Source organism: Poeciliopsis prolifica, unplaced genomic scaffold, assembly GCF_027474105.1.
Source record: "Poeciliopsis prolifica strain line A6 unplaced genomic scaffold, Auburn_PproV2 SCAFFOLD002, whole genome shotgun sequence".
NCBI lineage: Eukaryota > Metazoa > Chordata > Actinopteri > Cyprinodontiformes > Poeciliidae > Poeciliopsis > Poeciliopsis prolifica.
This window is the reverse complement of record NW_026562377.1, coordinates 5,394,374-5,416,980: the sequence shown is the minus strand read 5'-3', so window position 1 is coordinate 5,416,980 and position 22,607 is coordinate 5,394,374. Positions and strand designations below refer to the sequence as shown.

Here is a 22,607-nt window from a genome sequence, read left to right as displayed (position 1 = left end):
CTGGTCTGTGATGTAGTGACCAGCTCTGTCACAGATATTTAGTTTTGGAACAAACACTTAGCTTTTGTCCTGAAAAAAAAAAAAAAAAAAAAACTCAGGGAAACAAAGTTGTTTGTCTGCTTTAGTCCTACATAACACAGAAATCAGTTCCAAACTTGACTTTTAAACCAAATTGATTAACTGATTGAGTCAACCAAGCAAGATTTTTTTCCAATACTTTAGATATCACACTAGCAAAAGCTAATGGTCTGTAGTTATTAAGGATACCAACGTTACTAGTTTTGTCCTTAATTACTGGCACAAGAGTAATAGATAATAAGAAATCAGGCAACTCCCTCTGGGTCATAAAAAACAGAGAAACACATTGCAAGCATAGAAAGACCCACAGTAGATTCACCAGCTCCACAGTCATGAATACAGTTCAAACTTCCCAAATCCTGGTTCTTGTAAACAAAGGATGTCTGTTCTACCGACACGCAGTTCCCGGCAATTGTAAGAAACAAACACATTAATTGGTCTATGAGAAATTCACTGCAGACAAAACTAACATACAAATACCTTTTCAGCAAGACTTAGGAGCTTGTTACAAGTCAATAATTAATGGGAAAATGTTTTATTATAAGTGAAATAATGTGCCAGTGGAACAAATTATTTTTCATCAATATGAAGGAATTGTGTGAATTGTGGATTTAACACAAGCTTCAGTATCTTCCTGAAAAGCTACTTCTAAGTCAGTTCTGTCTGTGTAATGTGTACTGAAATATTTGCACTAGACCAAAATTATTTGGTAATATTTTCTATTTTCGTAGTGCGAAGAAATCCAAGGAAATTGATGACACTTGAAGTATAAAATTCAGACAAACATCACCTCCAAGAAATTTGGTAGTAATGACCAAATCATCACAATCAATATTGTGATGATTGTGATTACGATTGTGTTTCAATGAACTGTGCCACTCTAAGTACCAGTAATCATTTAATCATTAATGTCTACACCAGTGGTTTTCAATTCCAGTTCTTGAGTATTACTACACTGCACAGATGTATCTAAAAGCTGCAGGACAGCAGTTCTCAAGGACTGGAAAAGAAGAACTTTCCTCTAGATAATCCTCACTTGTACAGGAACTAATGCAAGCACACTCGTAAACTCAACACCTACTTTGGAGTAGCCTTTTAAACCTAAAACTGGAGTGTGGGAGTACTCAGTGTGACTCAACTGATGCAGTGGGAAAGTGTGCAAAACACCTCAGTGACAGAGCTCAGCTCAGGTTTAAACTCAGGACCGGTTTGCTATGAGGCAACACAGCTAAAACGTAAATGACTGTGCAGTTCTGATGGTGGTCTTCCTCTGCCGTATAAAACTACAGTACCGCCTCACAGTAACAACATCTCTATTTTACATATGCTACTGTTTATAGTCGCTTTTGTTTCTCAGAGGTTTTATTGGCTGATGGGCAGTTAAGATCTCTCCCGAGTCAAACTAGGTGACTGCAGCAGCTGCAGCTGCGCTAAAGAACGAGACTGATGATTGTTTGCAAAAAACAGCAGACGCACACAGAGCGGTTTTGCACATGCAAGCAGATTGAAAAACTGGAAAACAAGGGTTTCCTTGTTGAAAATGGGGCAATTACAGAGAATCCCTGACTGCTGAGGAAGGATGCAGTTTTACAACAGCCTGCAAGATGTTGGTTGACATACTGCTAAGATGTTTTGCCATTTTCCCTATCCTGTAATCATCTTTTCAAAGTAGAACTTTTGAGATTAATTTATAGGCAACAGAAACAGCAAGGAGTCTGTTGGCACTCCAGTTTTATAACATGTATTATTTATTCTTAAAAAGCACTCATATTGTGTAATAAAGAAAAAGGAGAGGATTGTATTTGCTGCCAATAATTCAACTACTGACACTGCTGTGAAGCCTTGAGGAGCTTTTCGTTGATCAAAGACATTTTTAAAAACCAATAGGGAAATTAACCTGGCTGCTAGGAACAGAACTTGGATTTGAAGTTAAACTTTTCAGAGATGGAAAAATTGACACCTCTTCCTTTAGGGAGAGGTTCCCATGGCTGTCGTAATGATTCTTTAGACTGTTTTGGCTTGATGCCTTAAACCACAGCCACTCTTTTCAGCACCGCCAGTGTGGAAAACCTGGTAAAAACCCATGACCTCGAAACAGCATGAGCTGAAATAAATCTGTTTAAAACTCTCCCTAGGTAATAAATCCTGACTCTGACATATGAAGACAATTGAAGTTTGATTTTTATAGTGTGTTTGTCTACATTCTTTGGTTATAGGGATCATTATGAGCTTTCCAAATAACACCACACCAAACAACTACACATATTTGCAAATGTGAAGTTCATCCAGCATTCGTCAAATGCTCAGTAGTAAGGGGATACCTCAGACATAGAAAAAAAGAAAAGTTACTGGAGTTTGCAAAATGCAGGTCAAAAAGTTAGATTTTGGTCTTTTCAAACCAGAGCAAGTTCTTCAACACATTTCAGAGGTGATCACATGTTGACCCCCTGGATGCATCTTTTAACAACAGGCAAAATAAGTACGTTCAATAACTTCTACAGCTCTGTCAATCAGACTAAGAGACGTTTTATTCAGAAAGTGCCTGGGTGCTTCTTTTTGTGCCCCTCCAGCTTTTAAAGAGAAATGTCTGGTTAGCCAGAGTGTTGGTTGTTACTGGTGCCTTCACATTGGTAATAAATGTGAATTTTGAGTTAAATCTTCCTGCTATGAAAAGGTAAACAAGTACAAAAAGTTTATATTCACTGCCCTAGATGGCTATTGGCAAATTTATGCAGACTTCTTGATATATTTTTTCAATAATTTTTTTATACATGGCGTCTTTTCTGATTATTTTCCTTGCCTTATGAAGAAAGTTGGTTGCCCTGTATTTCATTTAAAAATAAGTTAAATTCAAATATATACCCTTCTTATTTGCAAAGAACATTTAAAAAGTAGTTTTTACTTTCACTTTATTTCTACCACCTTCTATTAAATACTATCTGAATACAATACATTTAAACTTTTAATTGTAAATGTAAAAATATTCCATGTGGTTTTAATTCAAAAATACTTTATTTACCCAAAAGGAAAATTAAATGTCATTCTAGTATCTTCAAACAGTGGTTCTACATGGTGATGCTCTGCAGAGGTTGTCTTGCAAAAAATCTGAACAGGCCTCAGCCTGAAGAAGGTTTCTGGTCGTTGTATTATCGTCTCATGATTGTCATAGAATCATGAGACTATAATTCATAACTATTGAGCTTTTAATATGCTAACTGCTCAATATACAAGCATCAAAGATTATATTGCCAAGTATAATTTCCTGGATGACACAATCAGTTGTTGGAAACTTTCCTAATCCAAATAATTTTCTTTTGCAGCTCCTGTTTAAATGTCTGTCTGGGAGAATGGAAGAGCAAACATCCTTCCCATTGAACAGCATTCAAAGCCACATCTACTCCAACACGCAATCATGAGTACTGTCATTCTACAATCTCATGTCAATTTATATCAAGGGATTTAATTTCTTCTGCAAGGCACAGCAGGTTGTATAAATGATATGTCTATAAGATTAAATCAACACCAAACACATTGTAATTTGGTAAGCTAAGTGTCCAAATGTGGTCTCCTAAATAAAAGGATAAATGTCCTCACCAAGTTATGATGGTCAGGCAAATAAATCAAACATGAAAGAATGTCTTTAAAAAAAAAACAACAACAAAAGAAAGAAAGTGATTACCACAAACTAAACAAAATCAATTCCTCCATTACTTCCTGTTTTTGTAATCTGGTTGTGGAGCTAGTTGTTGACACAAGAGAAACGTGATAAACAGTCGAAATCAGCCTCAACTATCACAAAAGCATTTGGAAGTATTTATTTGTAATCTCTGCATGTAAAGCATTCATCTACAAAACACATGCACGCCTAAACACAAAAAGAACAGCTAATGAGTTCAGGCAACTTTCCAGCGGCAAACTGAGTTTCACCTCATCCTACATTCAGGCTTGAAGTGATTTCAATTAGTCGAACATTTACTGTGCAGCAGGCACAACATCAGCTGCAAGAAAAGCAAATCATCAGAACATCGCATACTGTTTTACCGTTAGATCAAAAAAGGTTTTACTAGGTTCTAGTTAATAATGGAGATGCTGAAAAAACATCTGGTGACCAGAATCAGATGATTCTAACACTTGGCGGAGTTTGACCTGTGATCATTTTGTTGAGAAATGAATATTCTGAGCCTTTCTTTGATCAGTGAACACACCACATCTAAGCCCTCACAGATTGTGTTGATGTCGTCATTCAGTGTGGAGGAAGACAGGTCCAGTTATCTTTAGAATAATTAAGGGGCTTAACCCTCTCCAGGCAGATTTGCAACAACTTAAACAGTCTTTTCAAGTAATTTGAGCCTGAGAGGGTTAAAATGGAAGTACAAAAGTGTTTTCTGCAAAGATTCATAATGCTTATTCAGGGTGCTACCTTTGAGACGGGTCAGACTTCAGCAAACCCCAGGGAGATAAGCATATCTAAGATAAAGTACAATAATAAATCTTAAAGCTGTTTTTGAAGCTTCAATTCTGTTCGTCAATGAAGGCGCTCGATTAGAAATTGTTGGCAGCCATTGTCACAAAAAACAAATTCCCCTTCAGTATTCAGTTGGTAGAAATTAACCAATTACATCCTCATCATTGCTGTGTCATTTTACTACGTCTATTTGATATTTAATGTGGACACTCAGATATCAGCAAATCACTATGTTTGGCTGCTTGTGTAAAGTTTGATGTGCTGAAACAACAACCAACATAAAATGGGAAAGTACAGAATGCAAAATCTATCAGTAATGTTGGGACAGCTAAATTAATTAGCTTTTTCTTTTGCTCACTAAAAGCTCCGATCAATACACTTAAGATCTTGTCGCTTTAGGGGCTCTCTTAAGGCCTGAAGTCCTTCGTGAATAACATAAGAATAACTTACTTTGGTAAAATTTTAAGAAAATTATTTAAATTCCAAAAACTTTCCTAAGATGATGTCACTAGGAGCTTGTAGCTACTAAAACAGTTGTCTACTGGTTTAAGCATAAAAACAAATCAAAAAGGTTTTACAAGTATATTCTCTGTTTTACAAATCCAACAGCATACCTCAATTTTTACCAATTGGCTCTTGGAACATGGTTTGGGATTTCTAATGACATTCAATTTGAAATTAATTCGGCAAATGTAAGATAAAGTACAATAATAAATCTTAGCTGTCCAAACTGCTATAGGACTTGCATGCAAAAGAGGCTTTAATGAAACAAGCCTTTTGCCAGTCTGCTGACGCAGGGTAAATTTTGCCAGAAAGAGATTGTCTATCATCTTGACAGCTCTGGAGTGTAATAATTTAGCACACCCCACAGAGAAAACACATGTGAAACAGCACGTGAAGCCACGAGTTTGTCAGCAGGCAAAATGTAAAGCAATAAACACTTTACACAGAATCCAACATCTGCTGAGAAATATGATGCATCACAGAGAAAGTAGGACCAGAAGCAAAGTTACTCAATTGTAGAAAAATAACAAATACAGAGATCTAATGTTGAAATCACTTTCATATACAAATAGTATTTATTTCTCTTGCAGGACACACCAACATCTAACAATAAAAGGCTATGAAAATTAAAAGTTACATTATATTAAAACATAAGAACAATCTAGGAATTATGAATGAAGACTGCCTGTAATGTCAATATTTTTACTAAATAGATATATCTTATCTATGATTTTTTAAACTGTCTATATTAAACAAAGAAAAAATTTGCTTAATAAAGACAGATTTACTGGATCGCCAATGTCTAAATCTGCCTTTTTCACTTTCCCACGCAGGAAATTGCGATGCTGTAAAAACAAATGCCAGCTTTATTAAAAAAGCATGTGCCTTTTAAAATGGTATAATTCTGTGGATAGGAAGTGGTTAGTCTGTTGGGATAATAATCCTTATTTAGTTTGAATTAAGTCTAATTATCTCTGCTGTTTATGGTGACTCAACCATATTCCTGTTACTATGAAGCAATAACTACATTTGGAGCTTAATCAGCTTCCTGAAAGCTGTTCTTTTTCATTTATGCGCTGTAAACTTTAATTTCTAGGTCACTTTAATCATAAGGCATATTATTTTGTATTGTTCAGCTTTTCTGAAATGTGCTTCAGTTTCTTCTCTTTCTTCTTATTTTCTTTTATTTGCCATTTACCTCAAACCTGCAAATTCTTATGCTGCATAACTTTGCTAACCATCATCCAGAAACTACGGTATCACCAAACGTACAGAGCTGTCAAGATGCTTTCTTTCAAACCAGCACAAGCAGAAATTGTGACGGAAACTTCTAATCACAAAGAATTAGATGCATTTAATCTCTGCTGGTTTGGCCTCCCTTTCCTCTTTCAGAACGTTGGATGTGTTGCGGGTCAAAAGGTCAACAACCACAATGGCATGATGGATTCAATTGATGAAGATCAGCTCTCCACAACAAGTAAAGCAAGATGCAACTCACACACAAACCACACAAGAGCATCTAATACTTCCCACATGTGAGATCTGTTTGAGAGTCTGTTGCAAGGACAGATGACATCACGGAGACCTCCTACGGTGCTTTAAGAGAATAAATAAGTGGTGCTGACTTTAACAATTCACTTTTTATAATGTTACAAACATTTGCATTTTATTGACTCAATAATCTGTAGAACTATCTTTTGCACATTTATATATATATATATATATGTATATATTTATGAGTTTTTCTGGCTATTATTGACTCTCACTGGCACTTGCTCTCTGTAGTTACTTTGAATTTTGGGTAAGCTTGTGGGAAATTACGGACTTTCACCAAAGAAGTGCATCAAAGAGTTTAATAAGATTTCTGCATCTTTGTAGTTAAGTGTGATTTTACGCTCTGTCTAAACAGAAGCCACAAGTGAAGAATACAGTGAGTAAACAACTTAAAGCTCAAAATAAAAGAGCAGCATTTGGTAAGATGTGCAGGTTTCAATTACAACTTCAAAGAGCAGTGTTTAGATTTGTGCTGTATATCTACACACAGCAAAAAAGTTACATTCAAAAGATCAGAAAGAATGCATTACACCCTGGATCCGAGCTACACATATGTGGTTTAAGGTACAGTAGTTTACTACAGTCATTCTCTTTTGCTCAAAGCAACAAAGCAATTTTATGTATAATGAAAGACAACTTTGTACTCTAAAGATGTCATCATCTATGTGGATTGGCACTTCAATACACCAAGATTAAGGCATGTTCTTGTGGAAGAACAGAAGGTAGACACTGAAAGATTCTAGTGCAAGGCAAAATGTATTTATGGACTTTTTCATCTAATATAAAAATACTTCTAAGTACTTTCTAAATGCATTTTGCCAATTGTAAAAGGTAGTTGAAGGAGGCTTAAGGTTTTTTTGGTTTATTTTCAGAAATTTGGCTTGGTTTCTTAAGCTCAAGTGAAAAGATATCTTAATGCTGCAGCATATTGGGACCTAATGGACAATAATTTTTGCTGACTCTGCAGATACACTTTGGAAAAATTCAATTCGAACATCACTGAGCACCAGTGGACCAGACACGGTCCATGTCTTCAGCTTCAGCATTTGAGAACTAATATTCTTCATTGATTAACTGCATTGCAACTGCAGAATTTGCTGACGTGGGGAGGAGTTAATTCCAACAATTTTATTTTGGTACGTTGAAGTCAGGTTGCATCTTAACATTTCAGGACAGAAACATCTCAAAAACAGGGTCTGGAGGCCTCTGCCACAAGTGACAGTGCTTAAGACCTGAACTCAACCTGATAAAACAACTTTCTGGTGAATTGGAGTGGAGACTGTTAGCCAGGCTATGTTATCCATCATCAGTGTCTGACCTCACAGATCTGCTTTTGGATGAATGGTCAAAAATCCACACAAGAACACTCCTAAATCCTGTGGAAAGTCTTTCCAATAGAGCTGAAGCTGTCGTATCTAGTGTAGGTACAAGATTTTCCTCGACAGATGTTTTATAGTGGTACAGGCCAGAGTGCACTGACAGTATGACCTTTGGTCCTGCAGCTTGTAATTCAGTTGCCTGGTGCACACACAATTTAAGAACCAGACCAGTGAAACTCTTTGGAACTGCTGTATCAATCAATTGGATGTCAGTTTTGATGAATGAGACACCAGCTGTGATGCCTGTTTAAAAACTCAGTAGTTGTTATTTGCTAACAGTTTTCCATTGTGGCAACTAGAAAATGATGCTTAAGCATAAAACATTTTTCATTTACAGCTGTTAACGTGTGGTCCTGCTGGTATGGCCTCATTAACCTTTTACAAGGATGTAATGCTTCAGCAAAAAAAAGGTCTCATAAAACAGGCCAAACTTAACAGAGGCAGGAATAATGCGTTTTACTAGGTTGATGAGGAATAACGCATAGTTACCACAATTTTCATACATTATCACCTTATAAAGTCAACTTTTCACATCTTCTAAATTAGAACCGGGAGAAGCCATCTACAGTGCCTTATAAAAGCAAATCAACCCCTTTGATGTTTTTGTGTTTTGCTAGAACCACAAAATTGTTTGTATTTTATGGAGATTTTATGTAAAAGGCCAATATAAAGTGAGACGTGATGTTGACAGAAAATAACTCCTTGTTTTCAGATAACGTCTGAAAATATTTAATATTTATATGAATTTAAAATATTTATATTGTAAAGCCATTTAGATATCTTTTACTGATGTAAAAAATATCTAAATCTGAAAAGTGTGGAATGCAATTGTCTTCAGCCTGTCTGAGTAAAACATCAATATTTAATATCAAACTGTAATAAATGCAATTATAATTTTATGACATTTTCTTATGTAAACAAGACCAACACACTGAATTTTGGTCATTAAAAATAGTAGAGATTTTTTATTAGCACTTACATTTAAACTATAATATTCACTGATTTGTGCATCTCTATTAGCATTTCATTTAAAATTCTACAGTTAAATTGAAATTAACATCCTTAATTTGTAATAGTATTTCTTTTTTCATTTACTTTTGTTCTCATGTACTTTACTTGCTTAATAAAATATATATATTTTTTATAAATACTTCAGATTTCATCTGTTCATTTCACAATATTTCTGTTTAGCGTTTCTTTAATAACATATACTTTGATTACTTTGGAGCTGGATTTAAAACTTTGGAATAAAGCAAAAAGGACCATTAAGTACAAAATTTAGCTGTCTGTTTTACTGTAGAAATGACAAAAAAAATCATCTCTTGTGCTCTGCAACACAAGAAAATGGTATTATTTGTAATTCAAACACACCGTCTCTTGGAAAGCCATCACAGCTGATAAAATGTGCCAATCAATTCTGATTTTCAACATCTTGGTAAATTTGGATGGAGTTTGAGAGCTAAAAAGTCAAATTTTGAAGTATTTTAAAGGCTAACATATCTATATAAAGGGTTGTTGAGTATAATAAACATTGCTTGGACAGCAGTTTGACACATCATGCTGCTCCACACATACACACCTGTTTCAGGAATGTGCATCCCTAAAAGCACATGTGATGGATAGATATTTATTACACTTTGTCCAATAGTTTTCACCAAGATGCAAATCAGCAGCCAAACCGCTCAAAATGACCACATGTTTCAATTCGAGCATGCGAACGGGGCCTTGCACAGAGAAACCAGCCTGAGGAGTTGCAGCCAGAATGAGGTCATGCAATACCAAATCATGTGAATGCTTAGCATTGGAATCAGGCCTAAAAGGATGTAAAGCGAATGAGTTCCATATGAGTCAATAAAAGTGTGATGTAAAGCAATAAAATTAATGAGCTAAAAAAAACTTTATGAAAATGTTTCTTTAATAATTGCGTCTAGACACAGCTCAAAATTTGGGGTTTAAGAGAAGCTCTGACTGATGCTTACAAAAGTAGTTTATTATGCAGTATCTGAAACAGTTGGTATTAGTAAAACAATATAGACAAAAATATTTTTCATGATCTAATATGTAATCTCACTAAACATTTCCAGTTTGAGGTCATTGGAGAATGTTTTTGTTATTTTCTTCAAATCCAGAAGTTTGCATATATTTGTTTAGCAAAGTTAAACATTTTCAGTATCTTTCCACAAGCTTTTCAGAGTTGTTTTGATGGAAATCTGGGCCATTCCCGCTGACAGAATGAGGCCGTCACTTTTTCAGCTTTGTACACAAATTTTCTGAGTGACTGATATCTTTCTATAACTCAGATATCTGTTGCTTGGGTTTGTAACTATTATAATTGTATGATTAAAATCCATTTGCATGACTCAATTGTACTCAAGTCTTAACTTCCTGGCCGACATCTTCAGATGTCATTTCAACATTTCCACACAATGTTCTTTCCTCACGCTGCTATCCAACACCAGTCCCTCCTGAACCAATGCAGAACTGTGGTTTTCAGATTATTTATAAAAAGCTTTGAAAAGACTGAATCATTTTCCTTCCACTTCACAATTATGTACCACTGGTAAAGATTTATGCCTTCAATCTAAATTTCCCAATGAGAAGAGAAACAAATTTGGTGAAAAATAGCAAAAACAGTTGATATGGGCCAGATGGTGGCTTCAGAAGAAAGCTGATGGACCTGCTTGGACTAATAGAACCTCGTAACTTTAGGCTCAGTCAAAAGGAAAACATGTGGGGAGTCTGAAAGGAACAAAATTCACGTGGTGTATTTTTAAAAAACTCTTAACCGCATCACTTATTTTAAATGGATTCAATTTATCAGTGTAATTTCAAAAGCATTTAAAGTTCCAGACTCAAAATTGCACACACCTTTAACTGAGTGCATCAGTTCCTACATCGGTTTTCAGTTTTTTGAGTTATTCAAATAAAGTCAGTGTTTACTTATGTCACCTTGGATAACAATATAATGTCATAAAAGAGCATTCCAGAGCATATACAAAACTACAAAAACCAGTACTGTTGTTCCATCCACCGTATCATTCTTTTTTTTCTTCTTCAAAATCTCCTCCTCTCTCTCTTTTGGCATTCCTACCTAATGGCATCATTACTGACTCTGTCCAGCTAAATACAGGCTCCTTGTAATCTCACACGGACAGAGTGTTTAAGACAAAAAATGAAAAGCTCTAGACAGAAGGAAACAAAGAAAAACACGGGACTCATAGGAAAAGACGCGGAAAACCAACAAAGAAGGCTTTGAGATGAGAGGCTTTGATCTTCCAGAGAAGATAGAAACTATTCTGCCTTCCCTTCTCATCACTCCTCAGGCGTCTCCCTCTTACTAATCGCAACTGGCAGGAAAACGTTAGACAGGCAGGCTTTCAACTGCACACAGCTGAAACAAACCAGGAATCTTCATAAAATGCATCCAAACAATTTATGTGTTGCTTGATTTAATGTAGAAAAATGTAACGTCTTGATTTGAGCTGATTTTCTTCAGCTCGTTTTCAAATTTACAGAACTTCTGTCCAGTCAAGAAAAAAGAATATTTCCATGGCTCCAAATGCAATAATGAAATAAAAAGAAAATATAAGTGCACTCTTTCTGCTCACATATAAGAATCAGGAGCTGCCAATCAAATGTGTTTCATGAGTTGATCTTCTACTTGATTATCTCTCAAAGGTTTAACAAATACAAACCTGAAAATGTTCAACACATTTGGATTTTCTCTTCTCCTTGCAAATAAAATCTAGCGCAACCAGTTACCTCAAAAAGTCACCAAATTAGTACGTGTTTGATTTAATTTAAGAATGAATACAACTGTTTTGTGAAGCTGCAGTTTCAGATTTTGCCGCTGTGCTTCATAATTACTAACTAAAAAAATAACAGCATGGAGGACAAACTATGGATACAACAAGAAAAGTCAAGCCACCAGTTTGGCAGCATTTCAGACATTTAAAACAAAAACTAAATCGATAATTATTGATATTATGATTAAATTTTCAGCCATATAGTCTAATCTTATTTGTATTAAATATACTTTTCATTAGGTTGCATTTCTGCATTAAGTTTTTTATTGATCTGATATACTGTTCTAATCTTAAATGTTTTCATTAGCTGTAACTGAAATAAAGTCTTTAAGACAGTCTGTAGTTAATCTATAAAATGTGTTTCAATGAAATAAATGTCAATATAACATTATTTTTCGATTATGACTAAGCACACAATGCAAGTTTCGCAAACCATGTATCATTTTTGAAAATCGTAGTCGAGAGTTTGGTGAACATATCTCGATACTATATTTGTGTGGATTTATGAGGTGACAGAATTAAATCAAAGTTATTTTGAAAGGCACTATGAATAAACTTCTTTCCACTAGAATAGGACTGCATGACTGCAGTAAAATGGCTTGTGAAGGAATCCTGCTTCTTTCCTCTTTTTTCTCCCTGCAGGATGGAGTTTCGGGGGGAGACTTCCTGGTTATCTTCCCATACAGGCCTGACCCCAATATCCAGGCGTGCTCCTCACAATTTTTGCTTCATACACAGACTCTCTTAGAAACTTGCGAGAGTATAGACTTTAGAAGAGCACACAATGTTGTGTTTATCGAGTCAGATTGCAAAATAAATATAAAGACTTCTGATGTAAAAGCAGCCAGATCAAACAGGAGGGGCTGTGTTATCGCACTGGGCTGGATAAAACGGAAAGAAAATGGATCTGTGTCATAAATGTCCCAAGGAAAACAAAACAGAGAAGGAGACGGAAGGGAAGGCAGAGATCCGGGGTCAAAACAACATTTGGAAAAATGTTCAGCTACCCCTGCTCGCAGTGTGTTGTGCTGATCATTCCTCTACTCCCTGAGGGGTTTCCCTCTGACATCCTCGTAAACATCTTCAGAAGCAAACGAATGTCACTTGTCAGCGAAGGACATACACACAGCTGTAAAGTCTGTAAAAAGGAGACGATATGGAAGCTCAAATTCAGGCTGTTGTAACTGTGAGATCATCTCAGAATTTACTTGATCAAAAAGGAATAAGTGTGTGAAAACCTAAACTTAGTCCAAGACGAAAGTTTTTTTTCCATTTCTGTTGATACGTCAAAGCATTGCAGTTCTTATATCACATCCTAATAAATTCCACACTCAAAAAATGCATAATGACTTGGATATTTATTACATCTATATGTAAAAAAAACCCAGATTTGCACCTTGTATTATGTGATTATTTTTTAAGATGAATGCTCGCAGATCAGAGAAATAAGAATATGTGCTTCAGAAAAAAATGTTGAAAACCAGCAGAGAAACATCTGGATGAGGAATTTGTGTTCACCGCACAGATCATCTGTCTATTAATTTATTTTCTTTTCCTTCAGGTCTCCTGGTTCAGGTATTTTTATATTAACCTGCTTACAGTATTTGACATAAAAATGTTCAGGCTGTGGGAGCAAACTTACACCAAGAGGCATTAACATTTATGGAAAGGATGCTGCAATACATTGTCAAAATATGACTTTAGATTTTTCATCTATCAAGGCAATTCTTATTTTGAGTGTTGAATGTGTCTTTTTTTTACATTTAAGCTAAAAAGCATCCAAACATGCAAAAATAATCAGATTCATTCAGAGTTGTCTGCTCACCTCTTCCTTTTAGTGTTTCCTGGAAAAGTGTCAAATTTCATTTTTTTATTATTAAAAAGTCGTTGTTCCTGTGTGTTTTTCCCTAAGCACTTTGAAAATAATTGCAATCAATCTCTTTAAGTGTCTCTTAAACACAGAATTTGTTGCAGTGAACAGCCTTATGTGACTATTTGCCAGTTCAGACCTGCAGTGTGACATTGGTGTTAAATGATATATTGTCTAGACCTTACTGCTGAGAATGAGAGAGCACTTAAGGTGATGACAATCGTCAAGCTGTTACAAAACTAAGAGCCTGGAGGTCACCCATGATGGAATGCTAATGAAAGAGATCTTCAGTCCTAACATCTGCACAGAGAGACCAAGTCCAACAGTTCCTGCTGGGGAGGAGGTGAGGAACATTCAGAGGACGGAGTGTCAACCAACTATCGCATCTTCCATCTTTTAAACAGCTTTTGTTTGGACGACAAAGAATAAAATTCAATCACCAAACACTCTCAAACTATTCAAGGTTCAACAAATTTTATACAGCAAAATCTCATTATTTTCCAGACTCAGCTTCCATGTTATTCCAGCAGTTTTTAAATTTAAGACACATGTTCATAAAGTTGTTCCCGGCTGAGGTTTAAAATCTGTGTGGTCCACAAATATGAAAACATATCGATGACGTTCCAGTGCATCAATGTGGAATTACAGCATGCGGACAAACTTAGATCAGCTTCTAAAATCTAGAATGGCTCATGATTTATTTCGCAATTACTGAGAAAAGGGCTGGCTTGTGATAGCTATCTATATTTTGGTTTATGGACCTTCCAAACCCCAAAAAATAAGAGTATAGGTTGCAGGATGTTTTATGATCTTTTGATTTTGTAATCAGAAACCATTACAGCAGCAAAAGACAGACTTTGTTTTTCCTAATCACCATTCCCAACTTCAAAATATCACATACAAGCAGCTTTCAGTTTTTTAAGTCAAAGTGAATGAGCAGAAAATTTTAGCTGATTTTTCTTTCATTTTCAAAATAATTATTAAAAATTGTTTATTGTAATGTTCCACGTTCCCTCACATGATTGACATAATTGTGTCAATCATGTGACCAAACTCATCAGAAATTTGGGGGTGGGAGGGCATTTATTAATCATCAGTGTAAGACATTCATCTAAGAAGGTCTATGTGCAAAAATAAATTAAAAAGTTTCATTTTTTACACTAACTTGACTTAAAAAAACGATCTGAACAAGTTTCATATTTTTCCCAGTTTGTTCAAAACTGCACATGGACTTTTGTTTTAACAGAAAAAGCAGAACTGAGAAAAATTGCACAAATAAAATGAAAGTTTTGTTGTTGTTGTTTTTTTTTTTTTTATGCATGCATTTATTTCTTTTGATCTGTTACCTGGGTCATGAAAGGGCACCAGAGCGAAGTTATACAGCGGTCTCTTCGGTCGGCTCAGGGATGTCTCTAAAATCTTAGACGCTCCCTCGATGACCTGAACCAGGTCGTCGTACATGGAGCCGGTCACATCGAAAACGAACGCCAGGGTGGACGCTCCCTCCGGGATGTCCTCGTTCTTGGCCAGGGTGTCTGAGTCCTGCGCGGCTGAAAGGGCCACTGACAGTAAAATCAAGAGCCACATAAGTTCAAAAGTCCAGGATTTCTTCTCTGACAGAGTTTTTGTACAGCTGGGTTTCGCCAGTGTGACCCTCAGGGCGAGTGTCGACATGAGGGCAGAGACATCAGAGCGGTTTATGAAGTGCAGAGTGACTCCTTCAGTGCGCCTCTGTGGTTCCTGCAGCTGCTCAGAGGTCTATGAGCTGCACTCCCGGTCCCAGCGGCTCTGGCTCTGCAGAGTCAGGACCCTTCATCTGCTCCGACATACAAAGACCACCTCTAAGCTGGCCACACAATCTCCGAGGCGCAGAGCCTGTTCCATTGGACAAGAATCGGTTTCGCGAGACATCTTGCGTGCATTTTGTTTATTAGAAAATATCTGCCTACTAATATAGCTCACTTTAAAATATTAACGCAGAAGGTCGGGGTTTTTTTTTATTATATAAAATTACTCCACTCGGGTTTTTTTAAAACTCTTTTTACTAATCAATTTAGGTTGTTGTGTATTCTCTATTGTCTTCTGTCAATAGATGCAACGTTTAAGAAAAAAATAAATAGTGGGTTGGCTTTTAGATATGCTGGCACCAGCACCTCCCGAACCCACTGGGGACAAGGGTGTAAGAAAATGGATGGATGGATTTTAGATACTGAAAAATCCACAAGTTGAAGTGCAACAAGTTGAAAACAGATGTGTGAAGACTGAGATTTCAAGTCTGCACTTCCATCTAGTGGCAATAAGCTGATATCGCCTCTAAATTGAAAAAAAAAAATCGATTTATTGGAGTAAATAAATAAAATAAATCCTTAATAGCTAAAAAAGATTATTTAGGACACCTGAGCAAAAAATGCAAGTGTGATAACTGTAGGGAAAACTTTTATGTCACTACAACAAAAACAACAACAACAAAAAACAGTAAAACAATCATCAAAAAAGTAGATTTTATTTTCTTAATGAAACCTTGAGCACTTTGTCATTTTTATAATAGCATAAAAAAGTCCTGGGTCTATAATTTACATATGGTTTTAAATGTAACTACATGTAGAAATGCAAGCCAACCTGCTTTTCTTCAGACCTGAACAAAAGCAGGTCTAGCTTTTGTTAGACCTGCTTTTGTCTAACAGCCAGTATCTTCTCAAGGTCTTTTGTGTCTGTTGTTGCGTTTATTTGCACAGTTCAAACCAAAACTCATCCATCTCTGGGAATCAAAACCCATCTCTTTACTAAACTCATACAGCACATTTACTGGAGTGACAATTCAGTCGATAGTTAAAATGTCAAAAATGCGAGTTGCATAGAAATGACTCAAAAGCTGCCTAGTTTTTCCTAAAACCCATTTTGCTCTTTTTAGAGTTTTTTCTTTACTGAATTTAATTCTGCAGTCTCTCATTGTTTACTGTCTCAAAAGCCTGACAATATTTTCAGAGCAATTATTTGAAACATTTGTTTGAAATAAAGGTTTTGTAGCTTATCTTGTTCACACTTGTTTTTTTGTTCAATCTTAAATGTGATCATTTATTGTGTCAGCTTGAAGCAGGATCAAAATGCAGACTGGAGCTTCATCTTGAAGAAATGTAACAATTAAACCAATAACAACTTACGAGTATGAGAGGAAAATACACAAGGAGTTATGTAACAGAATCCCAGATGGAGTAAAATAAAATGAAGAACTTAAACAGTGACTGGTGGCTAATTGTTAAATATGGTGCAGATGTGAGAGGAGACGAGGCAGGAGGCCCTTTCTTGTTATTAAAAGTGTTTGGAAATGGAAATAACCTTTTGACAATCACCTCAGCTGTTATCAATGACAAGGCAAGTTTTCAGTGAGTATCTATCAAAAAAACCGTATGTTGAAGATAACGTGTCCCTTCTCAATAAACACTTGTCTGTATAACATTGTCACTGTATATTATATAGATTGAAAGACTTATAGAATGTAGGAAGGAATTTAAGTGGACGCTAAGAATTAGGCTGAAAAATTCTAAGGAAGCCCCATTGGACAACTTTAAACTTTTGGATTTATTTCTGACACATGTGGCGTTTTTTTCACAGTCGTCAGACAAAAATAAATTATTTATATTTTTAAATTTAACATTCGACATCAATGCATTCAATTCTCAAGCTCCATAAAAATTTTCTTCTGCGCATAACTTGTTTTGAACTGTCTTCTTTTCAAAGGAAAATACAGACATTATATTTGTTTTAGCACTAGGGGGAACTATTTCACCACTTTTTAGAAAGAGTCCTTAAAATGTTAGAAGGGATAAGAAGAAAATGAAACAAAAAATGCACATGTGCAATGTAAAGCATCTAATAACACATTGTTTGACATCAGTCTAGTATTTTGTATTTTTTTTCCATTTAACTTTACTAGGTGTTTACTGCAGGATGTTAATGGAAAGATATGTGGAAATATTCAAATATAAGTCCTGACCTCACTAACCAGGATTTGCTCAGCTAATGAGGACAGACAACCCGTGTTGCTGATGATTTTGCATGGCAAACAAAGAGGAAGGCCAGAGTTCATGGAAATGACATCTTTCCAAATCTGGCAGTGCAGTGATTACACAACACGTTTCTCTGTAACAATAAGACACCTGCTTTTTCAGATCAAAAAAGAAGCTGGAGGCGCATCGTGTACCTCAAATGCTCTCACAAAAAATAGGGATTGTTAGAACATGTTCTCCTACACATTTATTGCTCTTATAAGCCAAGGCAGTGATAGTTAACTTGTCTTAGAATTCTGCACATTTTTAGGTGAGCAACAAATTCACCTTTAAAAACCTTCTTAGAGGCAAGGAATTTGTTCAAATGGAAAATTCCTAATTCATTTGTAGACAAGTTAGGGTAAATGTCATAGTAACTATGGCTTTAATCAATGTCCCTTTCATCTACTTTTAATGTCATGTTTACTTTACTTTTGTTAAAGTAAAATAAATTTTTACTTTGTTTCACAGAATAAATTTATCTCTAAACAATATCAAAAGCACCGTCGGCAGATTACTGAGGTCAGAATAATCTGGTGGTGTGTTTATCTATGATTTGCCTGTATCTGTCTGTTTTCATGTTGCTGTGTTTGCAACATTTGCTGGACAGCAAACTTAGAAAGGGAATGTTTATATAACAACCACTAACAGCATATAAGTAAGGCAAAGTAAAACTTTATTAGTGTAAAATAAACTAATAAAAAAGGGCAAAAACATTTAGATTACAATGAGAACTACAGACAAAAGACAGTTATATTAAATCTATATAATATAAATAATTCAAAGGTTTTGTCAAACAATCAAAAATTTTACACATAATTAAAAATATTTATATTAATCATATACCTTCAGTTCTGATTTAAAAGAGCCAACAGGTTGAGAATATCTTTGGTTTTCAAAAAACACCAGACGAGGTAAATAGGTTTCGGCTCATTTAAAAAGCACTGATTCACAACAAATATAATTCGTTCTCCTAATTTTAGCTCATTTCTCTGTATTCAGTTTCTCAGCTTTTCTTGCATTTTCTTAGTCTTGGATATTGTTTATTTCCTCTTCAGCTCCTTTCATGTCCCTGAGTCTCCGGGCTGGCTCATGGTCAAATGGGGCCTCCAGCTGTATAAGATTAGATGCCCCTCTTCCTGTTAGGAGCATCACCACCACAAACATTTGTATGCAGATTGGTGGAATCTGGAAGAGGAGGCAACGTTCAATAGACTGAACTTGAAGGTAACCTTTCATAACTGGTTGTGATTTGCTGAGATGTTGAAAAGTCCTCTGTAAAATGTGGCAAACTTGAAATTTTGTTTTATAGCCAAACCCAAACACATTTATCCCTGACTGGTCTGCTGTGTTTTCTGATCTTCCTTATAATGCTTGTTCTCTAATAATCTAGCAAACCTCTGAGACCCTCACAGAACAGTCGGGTTTATTGTGAGATTAAATTACACAGATTTAGACTCAAGTTATTAGCTAGATCAGTGGTTCTCAAACTTTTTTTCAGTGATGTACCCCCTTAAAAATATATTTTTAGTCAAGTACCCCCTGACACGGGCAAAACATTTTTGGAAGAAAAAAATAGTGCTGTAAAATCACTGTCTGATTTATTAAAGCCGAACACCTTATATCAGTGAACCTGATAAATACATCCATATTACAAACATTGCATGTAAAAACAAAAAAGAAAAACAGAACACAGTGACCACCAGGAAGGCATAAAACCAGTCAAAACTGAAATATGCAAAACACTGCTAATTCCATTTTATTTTAAAGGATATTGAAACTAAATACTGAATATAAAATTCAGTGCATGAACACACATTTATATTTTATCGAACTTTTTACAAAATAATTTTTCCCAAGACTTATTATGAGGAGCCAACTGATTTTTTTAAAGATATTTTGAAAAACTTTACGTACCCCCTGCAGTACCTCCACGTACCCCCAGGGGTACGCGTACCCCCATTTGAGAACCACTGAGCTAGATAACTTCTGAAAGTGACTGATGAGAATGGATTTTATTTGAGGATATCAGAGGAAAGAAAGCATTGAGTAAAATAAATTCCCAATTTTAATACATTTTATTTGTGAATATTTTTGAAACAATGGATTGTTTTAAATACAATTCCCTTTTACACACTATTTTATTTGGTTTTATGACATAAATCCCTGATTAAATTCTTAGGCGATATTAATTATCTTATAGAGGAATGTTTTGCATATGTATGTAATCATTTTAAAACAAATTTTTCTTATGCAAAAGCCACTAAAGAATTTGACATGCCCTCTATGAACTCAAGCTTACTTCCAGGTGTTTCTGTGTGCTACGTTGTAGTTTTCCATAGCTTGAAAAGTTTCAAATTACTGACATTACCAGGTTCACTTGACCAAGCATGACAGCACCACAATGTCAGCCACGCCGTCTCCCAAACACGAACCACATGACATATGCCTCCGCTCTTCCAACAAGCCAAATGAAAAGGCTGCCTCGAGGCCTGGCGCTGTGTTGCCCAACAGACCTAATCTCTGGGTTTACAGCCTGTCATAGCTGTAAATTCCATCTTTTGTGGTGAAAACAACCAATCTGACCAATGAGGCTCACTGGTTTAGCTTATTCACACCAGCATACCCCTCATAATCCCTGCCATTCTTTCTTTTTATCTCTTTCTCCCTCTCAGGGTCTCTGCCTTTCATAGACACATACTGTGCTGAACTGACACATGAATGCCTGCACTTGTACGGACAAACAGTTTCCCTCATTCCCTCTGTCTCATGCAGCCACTCTCGTGAGTAAATTAAGCACACAGTTGACAATATTGCTTTCCTTTTTCTGGTTAGAGACTATTTTTATCCAAAAATAATAAGTAAAGGAAAAAAAGAGAAGCAGATACTGTACATTAAATATTTGGACTAATGTAGACACACTTTAAGTTTTAAACCACAGAAGCATGCACATATTATGCATGTGAAATAAAATGTTAGACTCATATGGGAAGGTCAGGGGGGGGGGGGGAAAGCAAAGATATAGACCTGTCAAGCCAGTTGTGACTATGTAAGACACTGAGATGTTGTTTCGTCTGCACATTCCTGCCTTTCCCAAGCCCTAACGCTGATCACATCAGTAAGAGTTCATTCCTGCCTTGTTTTTCACAGACTGAGAGAACAGTGAGTGTACGTGTGTGTCGGCATGTGTGTGCCTTTGTGGGCGTGCCATAGAGTGAGAGAGCAACCGACAACAAGGGCGAGGCGGACAAACTCGCAGAATGGCAAGGACAAGACTTGCGTGTTGCAGATATTTTTCACGTAAATCACTGGAAAATTTACCTAGTTATGGTTTAGAAAAATGTGACAAATTAAAATATTCTTGTTTGTATCAGATGTAAGGGCTTTACTCTCTGTCCTTATAATTTACCAACCAATTGATCATTTAAGTGATCCTTTCACAAAACTGAAGATGTCCAAGTGCTACTTGGTTGCAGATTGTCAGAAGTAAGCAAACAAAACATTTGCAGCAGAAGTTAATTCTCAGTGACACCACGGTTGTTTGGAGGATATGAAACTTTTTCAGATGCTAAAGTAGCATTACTGGAGGAATTTAAGTCAGTCATATGACATGTCCTGTTTTCACAAATGAAGCTTCCTCTTTTTACTTTCATCATGAAGGGACAAAATGAACTCTGAAACTTAACTTCTGTTGCACCTATACAACAATACAGCATAAAGAGAGTATCTGTCTTCTGTTGCTTTCTAAACATAAATGTGTTGGAAGTTAATGGAATAAGAGGGTCAGCACTGAGAGCAGACAAAAAGGCTTTGAGTTCAAAAGAATGAAGTCCTCAAGGCTGGGCAGAGGAGTTATGCAATAGTATCTATGGTCCTCTAGATAAGAACAAGTCAAGATTTTGTTCCTTTTTTTGTCTGGAGCCATTGTTCTCTAATATACTAGAGAACAATGGCTCTAGAACACCAGTCGAAACATACAATACTAGAACTACAGAAAAAAATTGATGTGCTGTATGTTGTGAGAAGAATAGTTTTATCTTTTCTTCACGAAATGTTTCTCACGGCATTTTTATCCAACTTCAGTCCTCTTAATGAGCTTGTCCTCTTACAACAGCAGATTTTGTGGGAGCAAAGTGTTTTGGAACCAGTGTTTGATAAAAAAGAAGAAAGCATCATGTGTGACTGTGTAAGGAAGGACACAATGTTTTCAAAACTGTTTCTCTGCACAATTGAAAGCTCAGGATAACAACATGAGTTTCATCATCAACTTTCACTTCCCATGGCCTTGAGGAAGGTAACATGTAGATGTTAATCTTTGAAAATCAGTGAGAGAATGGAAGAACATGGAAGAACAGCATAAATAAAACATTTGCTTCTTCAAGCTTAACTTTAACAAGATAAGCAAGGTCCAGAATGGAAAATCTGCCCGTGCTTCCAAGGTCAGCTATAAAAAACATTAACCAGATGTTTTTCTCAAAAGAAATAGCAGCTTGAAAAGAAGTTTTATCAAAGTAGATACAACTTCTAGCAAGTTTTATCTACTTGCTAGAATACAATTGAGATTATAAAAATAAATAGATAAATGACACATAAACTGTCATTATTGCTTCTGTAAACAGTGGAGTGCTGTGTCACATTTCAGTGCTTCTTCTGTTCATGTGGGTTATAAATTGTTTACACAGAAGACTGATGCATTTAATTAGTAGTCTGACCCACACAAAGAAAAAATCCATGATCAATTGCACTATGTTTTATTTATTGGCATCAGAGTAAACAAGGCTGAATGCATTTGCATGTCACACAAATCAGATTCTACCCTATAAAAGCACAACATTTAGTCACTGCAAATTTTAGCATGGCGGTGAAAGATGTGCAAAAAAAAAAATAAAATATGAGTGAAATAAT

General features: G+C 35.8%; 1 protein-coding gene across 1 annotated transcript in view; it reads right to left on the bottom strand.

Annotated features, from left to right (window-relative positions):
- Positions 1 to 15,386, bottom strand: part of hmcn1 (hemicentin 1) — a 77,311-nt gene extending 61,925 nt beyond the window's left edge. Inside the window, exon 1 of the mRNA XM_055048531.1 lies at positions 15,003 to 15,386. Within this exon, the coding sequence (XP_054904506.1) occupies positions 15,003 to 15,330 (328 nt within the window). The 5' untranslated portion in view covers positions 15,331 to 15,386. The remainder of the gene's footprint in view (positions 1 to 15,002) is intronic.
- Positions 15,387 to 22,607: the final 7,221 nt, after the last annotated feature.